General features: G+C 37.6%; 1 protein-coding gene across 3 annotated transcripts in view; it reads left to right on the top strand.

The window, feature by feature from the left end:
* Window positions 1-26202, top strand: part of USP6NL (USP6 N-terminal like) — a gene marked incomplete at its 5' end in the record, with an annotated part of 167218 nt that overhangs the window by 94412 nt on the left and 46604 nt on the right. For all 3 annotated transcript variants that reach the window (XM_081135906.1, XM_081135905.1, XM_081135907.1), the window contains 3 exons: window positions 811-893; window positions 10304-10343; window positions 21996-22076. In XM_081135906.1, coding sequence (XP_080992032.1) covers window positions 811-893; window positions 10304-10343; window positions 21996-22076 — 204 coding nt within the window. The remainder of the gene's footprint in view (window positions 1-810; window positions 894-10303; window positions 10344-21995; window positions 22077-26202) is intronic.

The following is a 26202-nucleotide window of genomic DNA, read 5'->3' as shown; positions in this document are numbered from 1 at the left end:
CAGACAGTTACGAAGTATACTCAGATGGAGGGGTTCACAAGACAGTTGGGTACTGAATCTGAAATCTGAGGGATTGGTATAGACAGTTACATTTGGGGTTGCTGCTCCAATAGTGCTAGTTAACAGCCTTAAGGGTAGAATGTGAGAGCAGTGGCTGAGGACAGAGGCCTGGACACACTGACAGTTAAGAGATACTGTGAAAAAGCCACCAAAAAAGAGTTGGAAAGAGATGAGGAGATTCAAGAGAGATAGCGCCATGGAGGTTGAGGATAGGGAGTGAACAACACTGCCAAGTGCTTCGAAAAAATTCAGTAGGTAAGGACTGAGGAGTGTCCATTGGTTTTAACAATGGGAGATTGTTTTTGACTTTGGCATCTGTGAAATAAAGCAGTAGAGAGACAAGGCGGATAGCCCACTCTTCTGAGAAGTTTGTACGAAAAGACAAGAAATACTTTTTTTCCTAAGACATGTTCACTCTAAACTTTTAAGTTTGATAGCTCATTCTTGAATTACTTTCCTGTCCTCTATTGCTCCCTCCTTCCCAGCTATTCACAGGAACCCAAGTTTAATCAAAGCTTAGCTACGTGTTAGCTGTTGCTGACATATAGTATCTTCCAAAGTTTGTAACTAGAAAATAGCGATTATATTGCCAAATGTATATATATTTAAAAGTTAACTAAGGTGGATAGTGCCTCATTTCTAATTTTTACTGTTAATACATAAAAAATAACTCTTCTTTTTTGGTCTTTTTATTTAAAAATTATTCAGTTACATAGATTTCCAGTAACAACTGTCTGTTCACTATTATAGGGACGAGAAGGTGCAGAGATTGAACCTTGGGAAGATGCTGATTACCTTGTTTACAAAGTCACGGATAGATTTGGCTTTTTACAGTAAGTTGCTGTGAATAAGATTCCAGGACTCGTCCTGCAACATGCTTTTTTTTTATAAATTCCTAGCATTTATAACTTCTATGATTGAAATTCAACCATTTTGTAAGAGTACAATCTTTAATACTATTTGTTATATTTTAGTAAGAACATTAAGTGCAGTAAGTAAGTTGTATTAATAATTTATCAGAATTAAATGGAAATTAATAACAATTGTACAGTATTTCAAAAATAATTATAAAACACTTCATTTTATAGAAATGCATTTTAAAAATAATTAGCAATTAGAACTGTACTGTTATGCAGCCCGAAATTGAGCAATGAAAAAAAATGCCATTGATCTTCCTTATAGCTGTAAATGTATTTGTGTTATTGCTTCTCAAAATTGATTCCATTCATCCTGAGTATGTTATATAGAGTTGAGAGAGGTCTAGACCACTATAAAGTGGTTAAAAGGATTTTGACTCTTAAAAGCATCCTGCAAATGATGTGAATCTGCCTGTTCTGGTTCTGACATTGTTTAGTCAGATTCCCACGGGCTGGAGACTTCTCTTCATTCTTGTGGTTTGTTTGGTTCTGTACAGTTCAGTGATTAATTTCTCATTCAAATGTGTTTTTTTCAGTCTTGTTTATTATAAATAGGAAAAAGCCAGAGATTTTTATTTTATGATATATGATTAAATTTTGAAGGAAAAACACAGTATTTGGTATATTTCATGGCAGTAACTTAAGTACTGAGAACTTGTTTTCTCCTTCTGTTCAGTTTTCTTGCATTTAGATAGTATTTGCTTGTCTAATATTTTTCTCAGGGTAAAACAAACAAACAGATAAACAGAAACAGTTCTGAAAGTTAGAGAATATATGCTTTTCTTGTGGCTTCGCTGGCTCAGCTACCCATGCCTCACGTGTAAAACAGAAATCAACTACTCTACATACCTTATGGTATAGTGGAAGCTTTGAAGACATAAAATGATAGAATACTATATAAAGGTCTGGACAAATATAAGGTGTTATTATTATGCCTAATGACATGACATTGGCATACCCAAGTATCATAAGTAGTTAAAATTAGAAGACTTTGAACTTCAACAGACTTAACAGCAGTATTTAACTATGATGAAAATACTGTTCTTAAATTAATGCCCCCACTTCCACTTTTTTTTTTTTAAGTAAATCAAGCTTGACCACTGATGTGGCAGGAAATGATTACACATTTGTGTGTGGGTTATTATGCAGATCTTAGGTATGTGAGTGGAGTTTTGAAGACAATTTGAGTATTTAGCACTGTCAAGATCAGTCGGTCCCAAACTTGCCTGTACATTAGAGTCAGCTGGGAACTGTTTGTTTTTTAAAAATAGATTTCTAGGGTCTATCCCTGATTTTGATTCAGCAGGTAGAATGCAACTCAGCTGATTGTGACATCCTCAGTGTTTCTGATGGGAGTGAACCACTCTAAGAGATATTTTAATCATAAAATGGCCTAATATAGTACAAAATACATATGAAAAACCTGTGCATTCCAAAAGGGTCTAGGAATTACATAAATTCTTTTTTCATTGCTTTGAACAACGTGAGCGAGTTTCTAGCCCAAAAGCCTAGCCTGTACTTGGCAGTCTAAAAATTGCACTCAGTTATTTTGTATTTTGTATTCTCCATGCTGAAGCCCATTTGGCACTAGTGGGGAAAAAGTCAGTAATTTATCTTAATAATATTAGTTAATATTCATTGGGCACTTACTGTGTGACAGGCACTGTTTTATGCTCTTTTCATGGATTAACATTCATTTATTTCTCTCAGAAACTTCTTGGGATAGGTACTCTTTTTATTATTATTTTTTAGATGAAAATGAAGCACAAAGAGGTCATGCAGCTTGCCCAAGTTGTGCTGACAGTGTCAGATCTGGGATGTGGAACTTGGAGGTCCTACAGCAGAGCCTGTGTTTTGAACTTCTGCATTACACTGCCTGTTCCTGCTCTCCTGTATTTTTAATAAGAGAAACACAGTAGAAGGCTTTGAAATGCCTAGAAAGAAAAGTAGGGGGTGCCTAAAGAGAGGGGTACTGTTTGAAACGATCCCATATCCTGAGGTATGCTCAGATAGCTAAGCTCACCACTTCTGGGAAAACGGAACTGATTGATACCAGTTCTCATACTATCACACTAATTTTTAAAAATTTACTCCATGATGCAGTCCTCCATGATTTGTGAGGCAGGCAGCACAAATGAAAATAATGAAGCATAGAAATGGATTTTAGTGTAATGTTAGGCTTTATTAAATTTCACCAAAGTCATTGATTTTTGTTACAGTGCCTAATTTCAGTAAAATGCTTTCTCCAGAGGTCGCTGCTGGTGGCTTTTATTGCTTGTCATTGTTGCCTGGAGTTTTTGTGTGCTATTGAATAAAGTCACATTGCCTGGATGATTAGATACTGCTCCCTGTTGCACCTTGATCAAAAGAGCATTTCTTTCTGCTGTCTTAGTTCTTTGCAATTTTTTATTGGTTTTCCAGTGAAACTGGGTTTTAAGTGTCAATGTCAATACAATGCAATGGCAAAAACTAACTTTGTAGCCTTCTCTGAAGGCTGCTGACTTCATATCTAATTATAGTTTTAGGAAGTTAAATTACTTGTTATGATATGTGGGGAAGGATGACGGTAATTAACAAATGCAGTACAGGAATAACTTGGTTTTATAACAGATTTCACAATAAATATGAAAACTGTTGCCAAACCAGCTTGGCTTGATGCTGGAACAGGAATATCTTTGTTAAGTACTCAGAAACGAGGAGCTCTCCCCAGTCTGCATGCTGTGTTTGCATCACATCTGAGAATGGAGAAATTGAGCTTATTTAAGAAGTTGGAGCACTTTCAACATTTTTATCAAAAATAGCCAGTGCTACTCTGCTCGACAAAGAATGCTTGGTATTTGGATAATGATAGATAATGCCTTTAGGTCACAAGTTATTAATAGAAGGATTAAAAGGAAATTGTACCAGAAATAAAGATAAAATTAATACCAAGCTTCAGGTTTTCAACTACTTATCAAAATGTATATATTTATAAAATTTAGCTGATTATAGTTTACTATGACTGTATAAATATTGGGAAGCCAGAATAAAGGTGTTTTTGTTTTTGAATAATATCTGATTTGATGACAGGGGCTTGAGAACTCTTTCTACTCATCTAATAATTTTGACTGGAGTAAATCTAAGTTTAGACAAAATTTACTGCAAAAATAGAAATAAAATTTAGTCAGTATATTCAACTTAAGTGATTTTAACAAGTTAAGTTTTAAGTTTCCAAATGAAAGTTTATCTCAAGTTGTAGAAATATTCCATCTGAGCTATTGAAAAATTACAGACATATATACTCTAATTAGTAATTTTAAATTTAATAGCAGATGAAAAAAATAGTTCCAGTTAAGGTCCCTCTCTTTCCAGTGATGCTGTGTTGTTGTTACTTACTGTATTTCCCTGAGGCCTAGCTTCTTACTGTCAGCTTGGTATTTTCTTTGAGCTGCTTTTAGTTGCTTCTTTTCCTTAGAGGATAAACCTGTTTTTTAAAGCCGGGAGAGGCAATCATTTCCTGTAAAGAGCCAAATATGAAATGTTTCTGGCTTTATGCACCCTTTGTCACAGCTATTCAATTCTACCATTGTAGCATGAAAACAACCACAGACAATACATAAATGAATGAGTGTGGCAGTGTTCTAATAAAACTTCATTTATAAAACCAGGCAATGGGCCAGATTTCATGCATGGGCTGTAGTTTGCTGACCTAAAAGAATACCTCACTCACTCATATTTTGGTCCTTTTTCCCCCCTACTTGAAGGATATTTAGGTGGCAAGGTAAAGATGCATACATGCGTGCAGGCATGCATTCATCCTTCCCTTCATACATTCATTCAGCAATATTAGTGTATTCCTTCAACGTGCCAGCACCTGTGCCTAAGGCTGGTGTGGTGCTTTACATGTGTGTTCTAGACATTGTGTGTAGCTCTTGGTAAGGCAGAATTCCCCTGCTTTCTCCTTGGAAGGCTGTGGAAATTAATGTATGCCACTACAGAGATTTGAGAAGGAATAGTTTTTTGGAGAGGAGTGTTGTGCACACAGCAGACTTTATATAAAAGGTTTTAGGTATGGAGCAGTAATGCAAGAAAATCCATATAGGAAAACTTGACCACATTCTTGAGCTCTGTCATCCATCTATAAAGTCTAAAGACTTATTACAAAATTCAACATCCATTCATGAAAAAACTCTCAATAAAATGTGTAGAGGGGGAATGTATCTTAACATAACAGAGGCTATATATGACAAATTCACAGCTGAGATCATTCCAAAAGGGGAAAAATGGAAAATTTTTCCTCTAAGATAAAAACAAGACAAAGATGCACACTCTTGCCACTTTTACTCAGTATAGCACTGAAAGCCCTAGCCACAGCAATAAGGCAAGAAAAAAAAGGCATCCAGATCAGAAGGGAAAAAAATAAAACTGTCTCTATTTGCAGATAATATGATCTTATATATAGAAAACCCTAAAGACTCCACCAAAAAAATGGTTAGAACTAATAAATAAATTCAATAAAGTTGCAGGATACAAACTCAATATACAGACAAATCAGTTGCATTTCTATATACTAGTAACAAACTATCTGAAATAGAAATTAAGAGAACAGTTCTATTTACTGTTACATCAAAAAGAATCAGATACTTAAGAATCAATTTAACGAAAGAGGTAATAGACCTATGCTTTGAAAACTATAAGACATTATCGAAAGAAATGGAAGAACATACAAATGAATGGAATGATATTCTGTACAAATGGATTAAAAGAATTAATATTATTAAAATGTCCACTCTACCTAAAGCAATATACAGATTCAGTGCCATCCCTATCAAAATTCCAATGGCTTGTCTTCCGGAAATAGAATAAACAATTCTAAAATTTTTATATAATCACAAAAGACCCAGAATTACCAAAGCAGTTTTGCACAAGAACAACAGGGCTGTAGGCATAACACTTCTTGATTCCAAACTATATTACAAAGCTATAGTAATCAAAACAGAATGGTGTTGACATAAAAACAGACACATAGATCAAATAAACCCACATATATATGGTAAATTAATTTATGACAAAGGAGGCAAGACTATACAATGGGGAAAGAATAGTCTCTTCAATAAATGGTATTGCCCTAGCCAGTTTGGCTCAGTGGTTAGAGTGTCAGCCCAAGGACTGAAGGGTTTCAGTTTGCATTTTGGTCAAAGGCACATGTGGGAGGCAACCAATTGATGTCACATAGATGTCCCCCTCCCCCCCAACTCTCTCTGAAAAGCAATGAAAAAAATATCCTCGGGTGAGGATTAAAAAAAAAAATGGTGTTCAGGCCCTGGCCTGGGTGGCTGAGTTGGTTGGGCATCATCCGGTGCACCAGGAGGTTGCAGGTTTGATTCCCAGTGAAGAGCACATGCCCAGGTTGCAGGGTTGTAGGCTCGATCCTCAGTACTGGGTGTGCAGGAGGCAGACAATTGCTGTTGAGCTCTCACATTGATGCTGAGCTCTCTGTCTCCTCCCTTCCTGTCTTTCTAAAAATCAATAAACTATTAAAAAATGGTGTTAGGAAAACTGGACAGCCACATGCAAAAGAATAAAACTACACCACTATCTTATATCACATACAAAAACCAACTCAAAATGGATTAAAGACTGAATATAGACCTGAAACCATAAAATTCCTGGAAGAAAACAGGCAGCAAACTTCTTGACATCTATCTTTGTTACAATTTTTTTTGGATTTGACACCAAAAGCAAATACAACAAAAGCAGAAATAAACAAGTGGGACTGTATAAACTAAAAAGTTTCTGCACAGCAAAGGAAACCATCAACAAAAGGACAAGGCAGCCTACTAAATGGGAGAAAATATTTGCAAATCCTGTATTTGATAAGGGGTTAAGGTCCAAACTATATAAAGAACTCATACAACTCAATACCAAAAACCGCAAACCATTTCATTGAAAAATGGGCAGAGGATCTGAATAGACATTTTTCCAAAGACGACACACAAATGGCCAATAGGTACAGGAAACAGTGCTCAGTATCACTAAGTATCAGGAAAATGCAAATCAAAACCACAATGAGATATCACCTCAAATCAATTTAGATTAAAAAAGACAAAAGTGTTGGTGAAGATGTGGAGAAAAGGGAACCCTCGTGCATTGTTAGTGGGATTGTAAATTGTTGCAGCCACTATGGAAAACAATATGGAGGTTCCTCAAAAAATTAAAATAGAATTACCATATGATCCAGCAATTCCACCTCTGGGTATTTATCTGAAGGGAAATTAAATCACTGCCTTGAAAAGATATCTGTACCCCTATGTTCTTTGCAGCGTTATTTACAATAGCCAAGACATGGAAACAACCTAAGTATCCATCTACAGATGAGTGGAAAAGAAAATGTCAATATATATACCTTTACAGCATTATTTTAAGTGACATAAGTCAGACTGAGAAAGACGAATACTGTATGATATCTCTTATATGTAGAATCCGAAACAAACAAACAACAAACTCAGATACAGAGAGCAGTTTGGTAGTTGCCAGAAGCTGGGGGTGGGGGGTGGGGCAGTGGGTGAGGGTTATCAATAAGTATAAACTTCTAGTTATAAGTAAGTCCTGAGGATGTAATGTACAGCATGGTGACTATAGTTAACATTACTATATTGTATATTTGAAAGTTGCTAAGGGAGTAGATCTTTAAGTTCTCATCACAAGGAAAAATAAAAAGATCTGTAAGGATGTTTGCTGATGGATGTTAACTAACTTAATATAATCATTTTGCAGTATATATACATATATTAAATCATTACGTTACAGTCTAAAACTAATACATTGTTATATGTCAATTATGTCTCAATTTTTAAATAAATAAATTTTAAAATGCACATTAAAAAATGCTTGGATAGCCCTAGCTGGTTTGACTCAGTGGTTAGAGTGTCAGCCCGTGGACTGAAGGGTTCCAAGTTTGATTTTGGCCAAGGGCATGTACCTTGGTTGCAGGCTCCATCCTGGCCCTGGTTAGGGCTCGTGCAGGAGGCAACCAATCGATGTTCCTCCCTCTCTCCCTCCCTCCCTCCCCCCCTTTCCACTCTCTTTGAAAAGCAATGGAAAAAATATCCTCGGGTAAGGATTTAAAAATAAAAAACTTGGATAGTAGGAGTTCAATAACTGTTTGGTGATCTCATGATGGGGACTGGATAGGCAATCAGATTCTGGTGGGGTTGCCACAGAGCAAAGGAAGTTATGTGAAATATTGGGTTGAATGGAAATCTAAGACCAGGTTTGTGCACTCCTGGATTTTGCCTAAGGCTGACCATGGTTATAGGCATATTCTGGCATTCCTCTCTCCCATGATTGGAGGTTAAGGTGGAGTGGGGTGCTGTTTGCAGTCCTGTCTCATCTTGAATTTCACAAAGCAGTTGGTTCTGAAGGACCTGCCCAGCACAGGCCATGTAACCTGAGCAGATGATCAGCATCATTCCATAGACAAGTGCAGAAACTTGGTTCTGATTCAGGGTTGAGAGCAGGTTTGTCAGTCTTGTTTAACAAATAGGAGGACACCAAAGAAATGCACCCAGCAACTTCAGAGAACTTCTGTGATAGGCAGCCATAGCTAGCACTTCGTTTGCAGTTAGGAATGTTCAAATAAACAGTTGTCAGGATCAACTGAAATCAGCTGTGCAAAAGGTTGGTCTTGCCCAGGGCAGCCCACTCACACCCCAGAAATACCATTCTTGGTGTGCACAAAGGGTGTCAGATGTCTTATTCTTTCAGGGTGTCCCTGCTGACCTAGTTACCTAGGAAGTACATTCCAGTGGCGTCGACAAGCCCTCTTCTACCAGTAAATGAAGATTGGATGGGTGTACTTAATGGATAGGTATAATGAGGAAGTTATATCCTGTAGCATTCATATATCATATTCCCTAGTAATAAGGATTACAAATTAAATTTTTTTCTTGGAAAAAAAATAGCACTGGAAAGTGCTTTTATTGATTTTGAGAGAGAGAGATGAGGAGGAAGGGGGAGAGAAAAGCATTGATTTGTTGTTCCACTTATTTCTGTATTCCTTGGTTGATTCTTGTTTGTGCCCTGACCGGAGATTGAACCTGCAGCCTTGGCATATCTGGTTGATGCTCTAACCATCTGAGCTACCCGGCCAGGGAGGATTACAAGTTAGCAGGGAAATTTTGACTAAGAGCACAATGAAAACTATAAAAAAAATCAAGGTGTCACATTCAGTAAAGGTGAGTGGACCCTTTACATCAGAAAAAAAATAACAAAATACTTTTTATATTTAACCCTCAAAGTTTCTTGTCTTCTTGAGAATTGGTTTTTCAGTCTTTTCATATACTCTCCCACAATTTGAACGTTTTGTTGATTTAATTTGAACTCACTGGGTTAGATAGTGCTGAACATCTCTATATTAGGCTAAGTGTGACTAAGTGAAATGTTAGTTTTTGTATCTGTGAAATGAGGGTTTGGACTATCTCTTTATTCAACTATTATACTTTTTGTCAGTTCCATTGCTATAACTTCATGGTTCACCTAAGAACTTGAGTCATCAGAGTAGCAGAGTGCCGTTGAAACACAGGACTCTGAATACGAATGTATTGCACTCTGGAAAGTGGTATTATTTGATCTCAAGAGAAACTAAGGCAAGAATATGTACATATCATTGCCAAAACATCAACAATACTGAGATAGCAACTCAAAGCACATAACGCTGTTTACAGAAAACACAGTTTTTATATTATTGACAGTGAGTATAAGAGTCCCAGAATATTTTATATTAGAGGTGATATCACAAAATTACTGTCAGAAAAGTGAATTTCATCTCTTAGTGTATGTTAAAAAATCATCCCCATTGAAGTTTTTACAAATGAAGATTTCTTTATTTACTGAATAAAAGTTGAAGTTTTCTTCTTAATTCATAAGTCTCTTGGAAGCAGTTTTATTTCCTTATACTAATTTTTTAAAACAATCATTTATTACAGGCCATGGTTTGAGCCAGAGAGTGGAGGTGGTGGTCTAGAGTAGAGGTTGGTGAATTATGTCCTGAGACTGAGTAACTGAATTTTAATTTAATTTAATCTTAATTTTAATTTAAGATTAAATAGCCACATGTGTCTAAAGATTACTTTATTGGACAGTGCAGGTCTAGAAATTTGAAGATAGGGGAGCATTGTGGTTATAAATAGCTAAATGTTTTATAAGGAATTTGGTGAAATGGGAGCTATGTAACTTTTGTAATGACAGTTAATGGTTGTCTATCATGTGTACCTATTGGTTTATAATTTTTTCAAAGTTTGCTGTTACTTCAAGTATTTGACATGTACTATTTTTTTCCTCTGCAGTGAGGAGGAGCTCCCATATCATAATGCAGCCGTGGAACGGGTAAGGCCAGCTCTGCATTTACTGACAGTTACTGGTGAATTAATTGTGTTTATCAGAGGAGTAAAATCGACCACCTTCCTGATTTTGAGTGTCATATTATATATAAATGGGGCAGTCATTGTTAAAATTTGGCCCTAAGTATATCATTGTAGGAAAGTAATTAAATTAATGGTGAAATAATTTTAGGAGATTTGATGGAACTTTTAATAGATATTTGAGAAAAGGCAAGGTAGCAATTATCAGAAAAGATTTGTATTCTAGACAAGTAGTTCTCAATCTAGGATTGCTTTCTAATGCAGAGCCTTTAAAGAACACAGTTGCTTAGGACCCACCTCAGTCTGTCAAGTCAGACTCTCTGGGCAGGAGGCTGGGCAGGTAATTTTTAAAAAATTTCACAAGGGATTCTCATGTGTCCCTTGGCCAACAGAGCACTATTCTAGACCAAGTAGCTCTTTGGAAAATCGCTACTCCATGAGGTTTTAATCAACTTTCCCACAAACAAGAACAACAACTAAGTTTTCTGTAGTCAAATAAAGATATTAGCTTTTTAAGGACTTAGAGAAGTCTTATATATAGTAAACCTGTCACTTTTTTTGGTAACTCGGAGTTTCCCATTTCTTCATTATACTTGGCTAGGGAGCTGATTTCATAGCTGAGAGCTAGGGACTGAATGTTTTTAAGTTGGTCAGAATCTCCCCTTCTGTTTCATTTTTGTTTTTTTTCTGTACAAAAAAGTGAATTATAGAACAAGAGGGAGGCTAAGATTGGGTTTGTTCTTTGTTTATGTTTGATGGGGAAGGAGGCTGAATTTGAGATAATGGAGATAAAATTAAAATTGGAATCTGAAAAAATATTTTAGAAAATCTTTCTAAAATCAAATTTTCTGAAAATAAAAACTGTAGCATAACTTTGAGATGTAGACAAAATTGCCATTTTACATATATAGAGTTCCCTATCGGTACTGTGTACAGTTGAATTCTCTTGTGACTTCCTGATTCTCTCAGTATCATACCTTGATGTTTTGGCAAATAAATTTGTTTGTTTTTAATAGTTACATTCTTGCATAGCACTGGACCCTTAGGTACTGCCTAGAATATTCGGGTCAAATAGACAGTTTCTGCCTTTGAGATGCTCACTGTCTGCCCAGTGACTAGAAGAAGGTCAAGTGAGTCAGTAGGTGGGAGACTGATGATCAGTGGCTTTGGGAGCATAGCATTAATGAAATGAAATGGTAGTGCTAGTGATGGGGAAGGCAGATCTGTGGCTCTGGAATGAATGAGAAGGAAGTGATGAATAACAGCAATTTCTGAATTCTGCCTCTGGTGAACTTTCTACAGTCCACTTTGAAATGGAACATAAGGATTTGTTTCCACTCTCTGGCAGTTCTTCTCTTGTCTATGGTGCTGATTTCACTAATCCTTGGACCCTAGTGATACCACCACTGTTTCACTGTCCCTCACACACTCATGTCTTCATTCCCCTCTTCCCAGCTCAGTTCTGCGGTCACTTGCAAATGCCTTAACCTCCCTTGCTTCTCTCTCTTCTTCTGGGCTAAACTACAGACCTAGTTAAACCCAACTTTCTGCTGCTGCAGTGCCTGCACCTGCATGGCTAAGTGCAACTAGGGAGACAGGTATGCTGACTGGTTTTACTTTAAATTCATGATCGCAGACCTCAGCTGGAGCATTAGCGCTGCCACGAAGTCATGCTGTCCTCCCTAGTGAATGTCTGCTCTCATTTCAACTATTGGAACGTTTTCTTCCCTCCTCAAGGCTCCAGATTGCTTTCTCTGTCCTCTCTCAGCTAATGGCCTTGCTTCTTATTTCTTGTAAGAAAACAGAAGCAATCAGAAGAGAACTTCCATGGGCCTCCACAACCACACCTACCCACCTGTCATCGTTCGTGCATAGTGCTCTAGTTCCTGTGCATGTACGTTGCTTATTCATGCCTGGCCCACTACAGTCTCACTCAAGCTGTTTTTCCCTCTCTCTCCTGAAATTCTTTCTTCTACTTAATTGTTTCCATCAGAGTAAAATCTATTATTACTCCCATTTTAAAAAACACCAATCTTCCTTTGACCCTATTTGCTTCTCAGCTACTTCTCTGATTCCTACAGCATTCTCTGTTGCCCTTACTCTTGAAAGGGGTTCCTATATTCTTTCTTTTCCCTTTCTTTCCTGCAATTCCTCCTTATACCCATTCCAGTTGGAGTTTAACTCCCACCCCCACCCCATTGCCATTATCAGGGTCTCTACCTTTATACTGCTACATCCAGTAGTCAATTCCCAGTCTTCCCCTTGACCTACCAGCAGCATTTGACATGGTTGGTTCCTGTCTGTTCCGACACATTGTCTTTCCTGGACTTCAGAGCTCACATATTCTTCTTTCCTCACTGGCTGCTCTTTCTCATCTCCTTGGTCTACACTTTGAGGTGCCTCATGGCTCAGGCCTTGAACTTCTTTTTCCTTTCTGTGTTTTTCCTATGGTAATCTCATCTAGCCTTTGGCTTTAAATGCCAGCTGTATGTTGATGACTTGGCTCCCTCAATCCCAGACTTGAATATTTTTGTATATACGTTTCAGTGTCTAGACTTAACTGTCTGACTTACCTACCATATACACTTAGGTGTCTAATAGATGGACAAACTGGGGTTTCTGTTATTCTCTTCAAATCCTTTCTATTAGTAAACTTCCTCATCTCTATAAATGGGAACTCCACTCTTCTAGTTGTTCAGTCTAAAAACTTCTGAGTTAGCCTGGCCAGGCGTGGGTCAGAGGTTGAGCATCGACCTAGGATCCAGGAGATCGGGGTTCGATTACCGGTCAGGGCACATGCCCGGGTTGCGGGCTAGGCAGCCAATCAGTGACTCTCTCATCATTGATGTTTCTATCTCTCTCTCTTCCCCTCCTTTGCTCTCTCTGAAATCAATAAAGATATGTTTTAAAATAAATAAAATAAAAACTTCTGAGTTAGCTTTGACTTTTTCTTACCCTCTTTTCATCTCTTAGCAGTCCTATGAGCTCTGCCTTCTAAATATATTCAGTATCTGATCACCAGCTCCACTTCTACCACCTGGCCCACTACAGTCTCTCTTCTGGAGCTTCCAACTTCCTGCTTCTGCCGCCGATCCCCTTTTCCCCCAGAGTCTCTCTGTTCACCAGAGAGCCAGAATGATCCTATTAAAATAAGTAAGATCATGTCATTCTCTAGTTGAAACACAGGAAGAGGCAAAGTCCTTAGAATGGCCTGCAGAGCCCTGTATGACCTGGTTTGTGTGAAGTCTCTCATCTTGTCTCCTACTGCCTTCCCTTGCTCTCTCACTAGCCTCCTTAGAACTTCTTTATTTTTTTATATATATCTTTATTGATTTCAGAGAGAGGAAGGAAGAGGGAGAGAGAGAGAGTTGAAACATCAATGATGAGAGAGTCGTCATGGATCGGCCACCTCCTGCACACCGACTGGGGATCGAGCCCGCAACCCAGGCATGTGCCCTTACTGGGAATCGAACCCAGATCTCCTGGATCCCAGGATGATGCTCACCTGCTGAGCCACGCCCGGCCGGGCCCCTTAGTGCTTCTTGAGCATGCCCAGCACATCCCTTCTATCAGGCCTTCTGCACTGGCTGTTTCCTGTCTCAGGGTGTTCTTCCCCAGGTTGTGACAAGTCTCAGTTCCTCATTCCTTTAAGTCTCAAATGTCACCTTCAGAAAAATACCCTCCCTGGCCATCATTTCTAAAATCAAGAATTGCCCCCCACTAATTATTCACTTCCCTCCTTTATTTTTCTCTTTAGCACATATTTCACATAGTAAATATTTTACTTACTTTCTTATTTGTCAGTTTCCTCACTAGGCTGTAATCTCTGTGAGGGACTTTTTTTAATCCACTTTGTTCACTGCTCTATCCCTAGAACCTGGAGTAGTGTACATTGTATGTTAGTATGTGTGCAGTAACTGGTGTCTGAATGAATGACCAGATGAATGTAATGACTGCTTTATAACTAAATATGTTGATTCGAAGACTGGCTCAGATTATCTCTGAATGTTAAATATCCTTTTTGAGAAATCAGGGAGAGAAGAGTTGGAAGGTATCTTGTAACAAAAGATACCACCTGTATTTGGCAAAATAGAAACCTGGCAACTCAGTATTGACTTCTCTCTCCAATGCCCACCTCCTCTCCTTTTAAAAACAATTTCCTAGCCCAGAAAGTCCCAAAGACTGGGAACCCGTGATACAGTTTTAAGAAATGTGATAGTAAAGAAAATAAGACAAAAACTAGTGGAGGATGCACACTTTAGGTAGACTCTTAAAAAATACTTTATTATTTTTTTTATTAAAAATTTTTTAATGTTGACAGTATTGTAGGACTCCATTCTAAAAGATATTTGTTCATATAATGCATTCAAGGTTGTAATTAATTGGTTATTTAATCTCAAGAGTTTAATACAATAGGAAATCACTAAAAAATGATATATGCACACACCTTAAAAATTTAACAGAAGGTATAATTTTATATTCATTTGTCAGTCTTTTATTGAGAGACAGGCAGGGTTCTGAGGCTGCTGATTGAGATTCCAGTATTCCCTTTGTGCATAAACTGCTCTCATGTTGCGTGACCTGCCTTTTATGGTTTGGGGAGAACTTTAGACACATGCAGAGCAGTATAAGGCCAAAAACTTTTCAGTTTATCAAGATTTCCTCCAATTTTTCTGGTCTAAGTTTAGTTTATATATTCGTCAGTAACTGCCCAGTCCTAATGGCCAAGCTCTGCCATTCTAGGAAACTAAGAAAAAATACTACATGTATGACTTTGTTGAATAAAATCAATGGAAATGATAGCCTTGCTAACGTCTAAAGTGTTTACTAATTTTTACAAAGTGTACACTTGAAGCATACACTTATTGCCATTTGGGAAGCTTGTACACTAACACATAGTCAAGTAATCATGGCTTTAGTGTCAGGTTTGTCAATGTATTACTTTACAGAAGGCAATTCTCTCTTTAAAATAAGGATAGTTCCGCGTAAGAGGATTAGGATTGATGTTTGCAAAGTGCTATGGATTCCTCCAAACAGACAGTTAAACAAATAAAAAACACACTTATTATGTTTACTTTGCAGAGAACAATATTAATAGAGGGTTATATTATTTCTTTGAGCTTATTGATGTTTTTAATAAGGAGGGAAGGATATGTAATGTAAGACTGTGCATTTTCACGTATTCATCTATTCCTTTATGTAGTGCAGTATTTTGCATGGCTTACAAATATTGGAGCCTATTCATATCTTTTGAAACTGTATTTTAATTTTATGTGGTTTGAAATCTTAAAATATGTTGACCGATTGACTTCTCAGTGTTATTCTGTCAACACAAAGCTTTTCTTCTTCTTGTCCTCTCCTGACCTCTGCTGGTGAGGTCTGGTGTGCCTGTCTCTGGTCAACTTGATCCTCTGTCAGGCATCCTAATACTCAAATAGGAGAGACATAAAAGAAAGCACCCGAAGACTTAAACTTCATTAAAGTGCTAAGATTTCTTATTCTAGAAGAGAAGGCTATTTAATATCCATCCATGCATTGTGTATATGTTTAGCCTTTACTGTCTGGATTATTAATCATGTTAATAGTGGGAGGAGCCTTGGACCAGATTGAACAGAAGTTAATACTATGTGGGTGATCAACAGTTGTTAAGTGCTTACTGGTCCTGCACATGGTTAAAAATGTATCTAGATCACTGGAAGTTGAGAGGTAACAAAAAATATACTGGCTTCAGTTTTAGTACTTACACCCTCCTTGACCAAATAGGAGGGGGCAGTCATGACTCGGAGGGGACAGCAGTTTAAGATAATCGAGTATCAGATTGCACACTTCAAATGGAAGTTTAGTCCTTTGCTGAAAACAACCCTTGGGAAGAAAAGTATACAACAGTGTACCGTTTTTGTCGTCAGTGGAGGTAATGGAGAAAAAGAGATAATGGAGGTAATGGTGAAATAATAGAGAATATAGGATGGAGACTAAGACCTCTGCCTCATCTTCCTTTTGATATATGTTCTGATATCTTCAGGGGAGTAGAATTTTATGCTAGGGTCTCCTATATGATTTTAAAAATTGCAATGATGAGCATATCTAGTACCCAGATCTTAGTTTTTGAATATCATTTCCCATGAAAAAGAACCACTGTTTCTTAAAGAAATGCTGGTGTAGGTCTAGACAGAAAACGTATAAAGTGAGCCAGAATTATTTTGTGCCAAATAGGGTATATCTAAAGAATGCACTTAGAGGGAGAAATCTCCAACCAAATAAGAAGGGTCAGCTAAATCTGGGACAATTTGAACTTCAAAAAGAATAATGATGGTAATAGATTATAACACATTGATAAAATAGTCCTTTGTACCATAGTGATATTAAAAAGTGTGGAGGCGCTAGAAAGGAAAAACTTTTTAATAGAAAAATGTCAGTTAATCATATAGAAGGAATCATAGAATGAGAAAAAAACCCAAGCATCATTTTACCATCAGAGTCAGAATGGATTCAGACAGGAATTATCAATGGATGGTAAGACCACTGAGTAGAGTTGTTATGGAATAGATTATCCACATTGTCTCTAAGTGTACCACACATATTACTTAACAGTTACCAAATGGAAGCTCTCTATTTGGAAGACACCACTTGATGTGATGTCATGGGAAGGACACAACATATCCTGTGTCAGATTCCTGCCGAAACACAGGAGAAATGATCAGACAAATCCAGATAGTGTGGCCTGGACTTTTAAAAAATGTCAGTGTCATGACAGATAGAAATAGGACAGAGGACTGTCCCAGAGTAAAGCAAAGTAAAACGAAAAACCAGTAAAGGCAATGCATGACCTGTGATTGGTTTCTGAATCTCCCTTTGCATCCAACCCAAAGAGCTATGAAGAACACTTTTGGGACAAGTGCGGAATTTGGTGTATGGACTGTTTATTAGATAATAATAAACCATTTTTAATTTTTGGGGTGTGTGATAGTGATACACTGATTATATATGACAATGTGATTTTTTTGCTGAGGTGGTACATACTTGAAATATTTGGAGATGAAGTGTTCATGCTGTCTGTGATTTTCTAATAGATCAGTTAAAACCACCCCAATATAAATAGATGAAATCAGGCAAAATCTAATAATTAGTGGATTTGGGTGAAGCATATTATGCTATTAATTGCTACATATGCTATTAATTGCTACTTAGTGCTGCTTACTTTTCATTTTAAAGTAAATGATGTTTAACTTTAAAATGTTTATTTAACATTTCTTATATACCAAGCACTGTTTTAGGTGATGAAAGAAGAAGAGGAATATATGATATGGTTCTTGTACTCAGGAGTTCATACTTTAATATTAATAATATGTTTTGGGCATTTAAGCCAACCAAAGCATGAGTGATAGGTGCTATAACAATAATCATAACAGTTCTCATTTTATAGAGAAGGAAATTAAGATACAGAAAGATTAACTAACTTGAAACTACAGATGAAACTATAGATACAAAGGGACAGAACTAGGATTTGAACGCAGGCTGCCTGGGTCCTTAGTCCATGCCATGAAATGCTAAGGAAACAGTTAATTTTGCTTGGAGCATGGAGACATTTGGGAAAGGTTCTAGACCTTTGACATCTGACTGGGTCTTGAGGGGATGCATGGGATTTTGCCAAATGATGGTGAGGAAGACTACACAGGCAGATGAATAGCAACATTGGTCAAAGAGGCACGAAAACACATCGTGTGTTGGGAATGACAAATAGTTCAAAGTGGCCAAACCATAAAAGTAGCAGGAAGGTGAGTTGGGGCCATATTGTGAAGATTATCCATATGGAAGTTTGAACATTTTTTTTGTAGATGATGAAGGGGTAGCCACTGAAGGACTTTAAACTGGGACATGTTTTAAAAATTGTGGTGGCAGTGTGGAGGCTTTTTTCAAGACAGTCAGGCTACCGGTAAGGCATCAATGTTTTTATGTAGGAATTAGGATTGCCTGAACTAGGGCAGAGAGGGTGGAAACGAGGCATGGTTGGGACCAGCAGAGGGCAGTGTGGATGCGGAAGGAAGGCGCCGTGAAGACTGAAAACAACTTAAGGTTCTAGTTTGTTTGACTTAGTGGGTAGTGACACTGTTAATTTATGAAAGGGAAGAGGAAGGTAATAGCAGTATGGTGAGGGAAATAGTTTTGGATATGTTGAGTTTCAAGTATTTGCTGAACTTGTAGGATGAAGTTCTCACTTGCTGTTATGTTCTAGTTTATGTTGGTGTTAGTCCATGGCAAGATGTTGTTCCTCAGGCAGTTTTTCTAGAGCACTTGAGTTCACATTTGTCACATGGTTTTCAGTTACTTCTTACTTTACCATAAATTATGGAATAGTCAGCTGTAGCATGTTTGGTGATAAAGTATATTTTATCCATTAATTATAAGTTCATGAAAGTGGGTTAAAGGTATTCACATGCATTCAAGTCTGGTGTAGTTGAACTGACTGTATCATGGAGTTAACATTTAAACCTGATTCAACTACTGATATATGATTTTAAAATCCTATAGCCTGGGAGCTTTTCTCAAGGTGTATCATTTTTGTTTTTTGCTGCAGGGGAAAGAAAATCACTTTTAACAGTTCTTAAAATTGTGTGTGTGTGTTTTGTCCTTGCATGTGAAAATTTGTAGCATTTAAAATAATCTATATATATGATAAGCATTAGAATACAAAAGAGTGGTATTACAAAAAAAGAATAACTACTTCTTAAAGTGATTGATAATTCATAGTTATAAAAATGAAAGTCAGCAAGAGACAGGCTAGATCTCAGCAGGGTTGTTCCTGGCAGAGTGTGTTTTTATGCTCTTGGGTTGGCTTGAATTATTTGGTGCTTTCCTGTTGGCGGAGAAGAGGGCTATGCTTTGAAGAAGTCAGGGAAGGAAGTGCAGAGGAACAAAAAACACCAAATGGCAGCTTAGATCACTCTTAATTTTTCAGAGCTTGGCCTTCTCTAAAGTCACATTTAGCAGGAACATTAATTAGATTTCAGTGCCCCACTGAGTTTTAAAATTAAACATATTTCTAGAACCATCTGCACATTTTATCACTAATAATATAATGAAGAATATGTTAAGTCTTTTGAAAAGTGGAATTTATAACAATACCTTTTGCTCACAAGCGATCATGTTTTATTATGAAAAACTCATCAAAATTTTTATAAAGAGTTAAGTAATTAACAAGCTTTAAGAATATGCCTAGCCTGGTCAGGCGTGGCTCAGCGGTTGAGCATCGACCTAGGATCCAAGAGATCAAGGTTCAATTCCTGGTCAGGGTACATGCCTGGGTTGTGGGCTCAATCCAGTCAATGATGACTCTGTCATCAATGATGTTTCTATCTCTCTCTCTCCCTCTCCTTTCCTCTCTCTGAAATCAGTAAAGATATATTTTAAAAAAGAAAAAAAAGAATATACCTAAATTCCAGTCAGGTGTGGCTCAGCAGTTGAGCATCAACCTATGATCCAGGAGATCGAGGTTCGATTCCCTGTCAGGGCTCATGTCTGGATTGCTGCTCGATCCCCAGTCAGGGGCGGGTAGGAGGCAGCCAATCAATGATGGCTCTCTCATCATTGATGTTTCCCTCCCTCCCTCCCTCCCTCCCTCCCTCCCTCCCTCCCTCCCTCCCTCCCTCCCTCCCTCCCTCCCTCCCTCCCTCCCTCCCTCCCTCCCTCCCCCTTCCTCTCTCTGAAATCACTAAAGATATATTTTTAAAAAAGAAAATATATACCTAAAAATAAAATTCTATAAAAATATTCTTACTGGTAAGAATCTTTCCCTAAATTCAGGGTTTCCTTTGGGATTTCATGCCTATTTTAAATCTGAAAGTATTGATGGTGGGCATATGCCACTTTTCTGTTTGGGGCTGGATTACAGACAGTCGCTAGGAGCTACTGCTTTCATCCAGGAGTGCAATTGCCTGAGCTAGGGCGCGGACACGATGGAAGCAAGAGACACAGGTGTGGGCTAAAAGTTCAGGTCCTGAAACCAAGTTGCCTGACTTCAAACCCCCCTTCAGACTTGAACTTACTAGATGGGGGAATTTGGACAAGTTGCTTAACTCTTTTGTGCCTCTGTATCCTTATCTGTGAAATGAGAATGACTATGCTTACTTCATAGGGTTGTAGTGAGCATGCATTCCGAGCATAAAAATGTATTCTCAGAATAATTTTCTTTCCTGTGAGTCTTCCATTACCATTGCTTATACTTACAGAGGCCTTCAGAAAAGAAAGTGTGGGGGTTGCGAAAAATGAACGAAATAGCAGAATCTCAGCTCACTTATAAGAAAAAATTATGCTAGGGTTTTTTTCTCATGAAAATGAAATAATTAAGTACCTACTCTGTGCCCAGCACTGTTCTGGGCAGTGGGGAAACAGCAAACATGCCAGCCTTCCAGGAATAGGATGGTCAGGGGAGAGCATGGGTTAGGTGTGCAGGCATCCTGGTGCTGAACTCTGGACGGAAACAGACTTGCTCACCTGTTCATGGGCAAAAGTCACCACAGACTTCTTGGCTGAGGAGGTGTTTTTTCTTGCCTGAAAGGATGGAGAACAAATGTGCCTTCTGAGAGTTGTTGGGCTCCCAAGAAAAGGGAATGAGGGCTGTATGCCCAGTTCTTTTTCTAAAATTACTAGTCAGGTAGTCACTCTACCACCTTAGGAGTGAGTAGGAGATTGGACAGCAGACCCAGTTACTTAGGAAAACAATATCCCTCTCCTGGCAACCAAAGAAGTGAGGAAGGAGCACTTTCTGTACCACCTTCCCCATTCCCCACCTTTTCCCCAAGTCCCAATTTAGTGTGACATACAAGACTGTTTTCATTCAGCCTCATCTAATGCTGAATTATCTCATAACTGCGTGTACCCATGCTTCTTAAAATATTCTTTCCCACATTGCACGTGATGAAAATCCTGATAATCCTCCCATTCCTTAGGTCAGGCTCATCTTCTGACATCCCTCGGTGGGTTTGATGGCTCCTTCCACCATGGCCTTCCTCTTACCCCACCCCGTCCCTGTGTCACAGCACCTGCCACAGCTTGTTTCCACACCAGCCACCCTTAGCAAATGGCAAACGTCATTTTTCGGCAGGAAATGTTACTTACTTTTGTGAATTTTTCACTAGCACAGTGATAATTAATCCGCAAATCAGTAAATACCCAGTTCTTCTTTTTATAAACCAACTCTGTCACTGAAAACATTAAGATGCTAGAATTCAGTAAAATGGGCGGGGGGAGGGGGGAGAAGAGAATGGAATTTTGAAGTTGTGTTTTTGTTGCTTCATAAAAGATATTTCAAAATATTTAAAAATTTTATTTTGGTTTAAATTTGTGGAATACAGCCTGTTGGAAAATTTCAACAATTCCTTTCTGTTTACCTACCCCAATGAAGTACCTCCTGTGTATCTTTAATTTTCACTACAAAATACTATTGATATAACTGTAAAATTAATATAACCTTTAAAGTAAGATAGGATATTTGCTATCTAATATAGCATAACTCTTTCAGTAGTCCTTTTTTAGCAGCATTTTCTTTGACATTGTTTTGAAATTTGTAAGTAAAGAAGCCTTGAACAAATAGTAACAGTAAATTTCAATTTTATTTTAGCAAAAGAACCTGGAAATTGAAAGAACTGCTAAATGGTTGAAAATGCTAAAAGGATGGGAAAAATACAAGAACACTGAAAAGGTAATTAAAAATAATGTTACTTCCTGGTGAAACTATACAAATTCAATGTGGATTTTCCCAGTAAAAGTTCCTCTTTAATTATAAGACTATTGCATTCATATTCTTAAAAAAATTTTTTTTAATTTAATTTAATGGAATGCCTCAAATTAGAAATCTTTATGTTGGAACAGAATGCCCAATTCATATTGGTTTCAGCAATTAAGAGGATGTGTGTTGGGCAGTCCAGAGGTAGGCTGGGTTCAAGAGTGGTTTAACCCAGCTGCTCAATTACATTGCCGGTGACTTAATTTCTTTTCACTTCTCTTCTGCCTTCCGCAGTCTCAGCTTCACCTTGAGGCTTGCTTCCCTTTGGGATCACAATCATTGCAGTAGTTTCAGGCTTCATATTCACATGTCACACTGCTCAGAAAAAGAGGACTGGCTTCTGAACTCTTTCCTGAAATAGGAGCGATCTTTTTTTTCCAGAATCTTCTAGCAAACCTCCCCTTAAACCTTTTTGCCCTGCATTGAATTTGTGCACAGTTTTAAACCAATTAAAAAATACACACTTATTAATATCACCACCAATCTCACCAGGAAGTCTTTAAATATTAGTGAACTGTGAAGTTTATGGTGGTGGAAATTTTCTAATTTTGCTTGAAAGGTCGAATGTTATCAGTGGCACGAAATGCTATCAGATATTTTCCTTGAAGTGACAGGTTTCATTTATTTTTGAGAAAATGTTAAATATCCAAATCTGGTAACTATAGTTGGGTTAGTCAGTCATTCTTTCAAGTAATAAGATATTTAATGAAAAAAGCAGTAGCTTCAGGTCATGATTCAGACAATTTTGTATGTGCTTTTTCTTGAGGCCACCATTGATTGTACTTGGATGTGCAGAAAAGTGCTCTGTGTGTACTTCCCATGTCATTGCTCAGAATATTAATAAGATGCGTATTCAAGAATTGAAGTTTCATAAAATTAATAATTTCTACTGCTTCATCTTAAGGAAAACTGACTTGTATTAAATTGTGAGTGGAGAATACTGTGACCACTAGTGTAGTGCTGCTAATGCCACGGTTTGTGTCAAGGTGCCAGTAGTTTTATGACCATTGCTTTTCTGCTACAGTGCAAAAGTCACTACAGTGAAAAAGGCAATGAACATTTTATTATTATTATTAGAACAGCTTTGACCCCGTGGACCAAAGAGAACGGCTGACAATCTAAGTGTTGGCTTCCTCATAGTGAAATAGAGATAATCACACCCATTTCAAAGGGATGGAAAGTAAGTAATGAATGCACACACATCACTCAGCACACACCTTGCAGAAAGTAACCATTCAGTAAGTGTTCGCTACTGCTGTTAGTTTTTTGAAGAAAGTTTGGACAATAAAATTTTTTTTAGCCCTGCCGGGTGTGGCTCAGCGGTTGAGCGTCTACCTAGGATCCAGGCGATCGGGGTTCAATTCCCGGTCAGGGCACATGCCCGGGTTGTAGGCTCAATCATTGATGACTCTCTCATCATTGATGTTTCTATCTCTCTCTGTCCCTCTCCTTTCCTCTCTCTGAAATCAATAAAGATATTTTAAAAAAAAATTTTTTTTAAGGAAAAAAAGGAATCTTCATAGACCTACAGCAAAACACAAGTGAGTTAACTTTTGGGATTTCTGTCTGTTTCCTCACACTTTTTTTTCTGTGTACTATTTCTTTCCTTTTTGCATAGATATAAGTTGCTGTATGTCAGCATTTGCCAATAAGGATTCCAGGGAAAGAAATCAGTTTCTTAGATTCTAATGAATATTACATAGAAGCAGAATTGCCTAATGGTTAGCAACAGACTCTGAAGCCAGGCTATCCTGGGTTCAGACTCCAGCTCCGCCACTTTAGTAGCTATGCGACCTGGGGGAAGGTATTTTACCTTTTTCTGACTTAGTTTGCTCATCTTTAAAATGCGGATAATAATAACACCTACATCTCAGAGTTATTTTGAGGATTAAATGTTAGTTCACGTAAAGCATGTAAGTGTTGCTTATCATTACACGAGAAAAGGCTCTCTGGCTGAATAAAGTTGGAAAAATCAGAGCTAAACATAGTTAAGCAATGTTTCTTTACTACAGGGCTTTTGAGAGTCTTTAATATTATAACATGTGGTAGGAACTTTTAAGAGGGACCTTATATTGCATGAAACTTATTTAACCATGGAAATCTTTTTGTCCTGGGGTATCTCACAATGCTAAAGGCACTTTTCTTTTTGAGCATCTTAAGTATCCTTCTTTAAAGTCTATTAGTCTCTGTTTTATTTTCATCAGGAGTGAGTTCCTTGCTGATTTCATTATCTGTGCGTTTGAGCATTAGGTTGGAAGTCAAAATGTTTTTAAGAGGAATCAGTTCAAAGTAGAGCATTAGTTTTACCATGCCTGTGCTCTTGTGTAATATTTTACTGTGTCTCTCACATTGGCCTAAAGTTGACAACTATACTTAACTTTTTGTCTTTGTGGAAAGATTGCTCAAGTGGTAATTACAATGTAAATTTTGGTGCATTGCACCTATGCTTTACTCTCACATTCAGTCTAATAAAATATTTGTAGAGTTATATGGCTTTATGTTCTTGTCTAGTATGCATATATCTATTATAGCATATAAGCCTCTGTAAAATAAGCAGTTCTACTGGGCTATTATTCTGCACAGCAACTCTGGCTAATGTAGTTCCCAGTTAGATTTTAACAGAACTATTTCTTTGATGTATAATTTTAAAGCACTTTCCCACAATCATAATGCTAGAATTATTGGATGATATATAAGGTCCAATTTGGTATGAAGCAGAATGCACCTTCTAAAAGAATTGCTGCTTTCAAATCATACCTACTTTTAAATTGCATTGAAGTAAAAAAGTGGCATGTATTTTTCTTCTCCTCTAAGAGGAATGGGTATAAGTTTTCTCTCCACAGATTCCTTATTTATAAAGTAGTAATACAAAGAAGTTTGTAGAAATATCTTGAAATGAAAATATAGCCCTCATAGAGAATATTTGGATTTTTAGGATACAGACTTTGATGAAAAGTTTCCATTAAGGTTGTTTGTGTTGACTGTGTGTTCTCACAGTGACTGCCCCCTATGTACAATAGTATGCATTTTTAAAATATAGTCTGTTAAATGAAGTTATCTCTGTTAAGTGTAGCTCATTCTGATTTAACTAATAATGTAAGACGTCTGAGCTAAGTCACAGCAGGATACTGACTACAGACACACTTTTTTTTTTCTTGATCAAATAACTGAATGGGCCTTTGTTGGTCAAATAACTAATGGACTCATACTAGCCAGCATTTTATTTTACTGATGGGGAAATGGACGCATCATGTTTAGAAACAAAATTTAAGCAAGATATCAGATGGCCAGACTTAGGGGCTCGTTCATTGTACCATCTTTCACACTAGCTTTTCCTTTTAGTGTTTGTCAGTAAGAGGTCAGAGGGAAATAGAATGCAGTTTTAAGAGGCAGGAGGGCCTGTGGATGGTTTAAAACTTTTTTAGATCCAACTTGGGAGCCTCTTGTCTATTTGGAGGCAGAGATCAAGGAGCCAGTGGAGCAAGGATGATTATAGAAAATGGGGAGGCAGTAAGGAGCATCAGCAGCTCTGAAGTGAACTTGAGCTTCATCGTGTACACTGTAGTTGTGAAAGTCCCTACAGAATTGAATCAGACTTGCTGTGCTGACAGGTTTGCTCACTGGCAGCCATGATGACGTGGACTGGCACACTTATCACTGTTTCAGAATCACTCAGGTTTGAAAGAGGTATTGAAAACAGGTGAATTAATGGAATGTGTGTTTTTTTAGTTGATGGATTTTTAAATTATCTGACTGAAGTAGAGTGCTTGATTTTATTATATTATATTATATTGTTTTATTATTTTATTTTATTATTTTTTTGACTATGAGAGAACATTTATTAAAGCTGGGAACAGTAGAACTTCCTAGGGACAGTAAGACAAGAAAGGGCTTAGCATAGAAGAAGCAACAGAAGAGCCTAGGCTGGGCTGCCCTGGCTCTCTGGGAAGTCAGAGAAAAGGAAACCTTGGGGTCAGGTTCAGGGGACTAGCTGCCTCTGCTCATTGCTGTTGTGGTTGCAAGTCTCATGTGGTCCCCAGAG

The sequence above is a fragment of the Miniopterus schreibersii genome (assembly GCF_964146895.1).
Source record: "Miniopterus schreibersii genome assembly, chromosome: 1".
NCBI lineage: Eukaryota > Metazoa > Chordata > Mammalia > Chiroptera > Miniopteridae > Miniopterus > Miniopterus schreibersii.
This window is presented reverse-complemented; position numbering and strand designations above follow the sequence as displayed.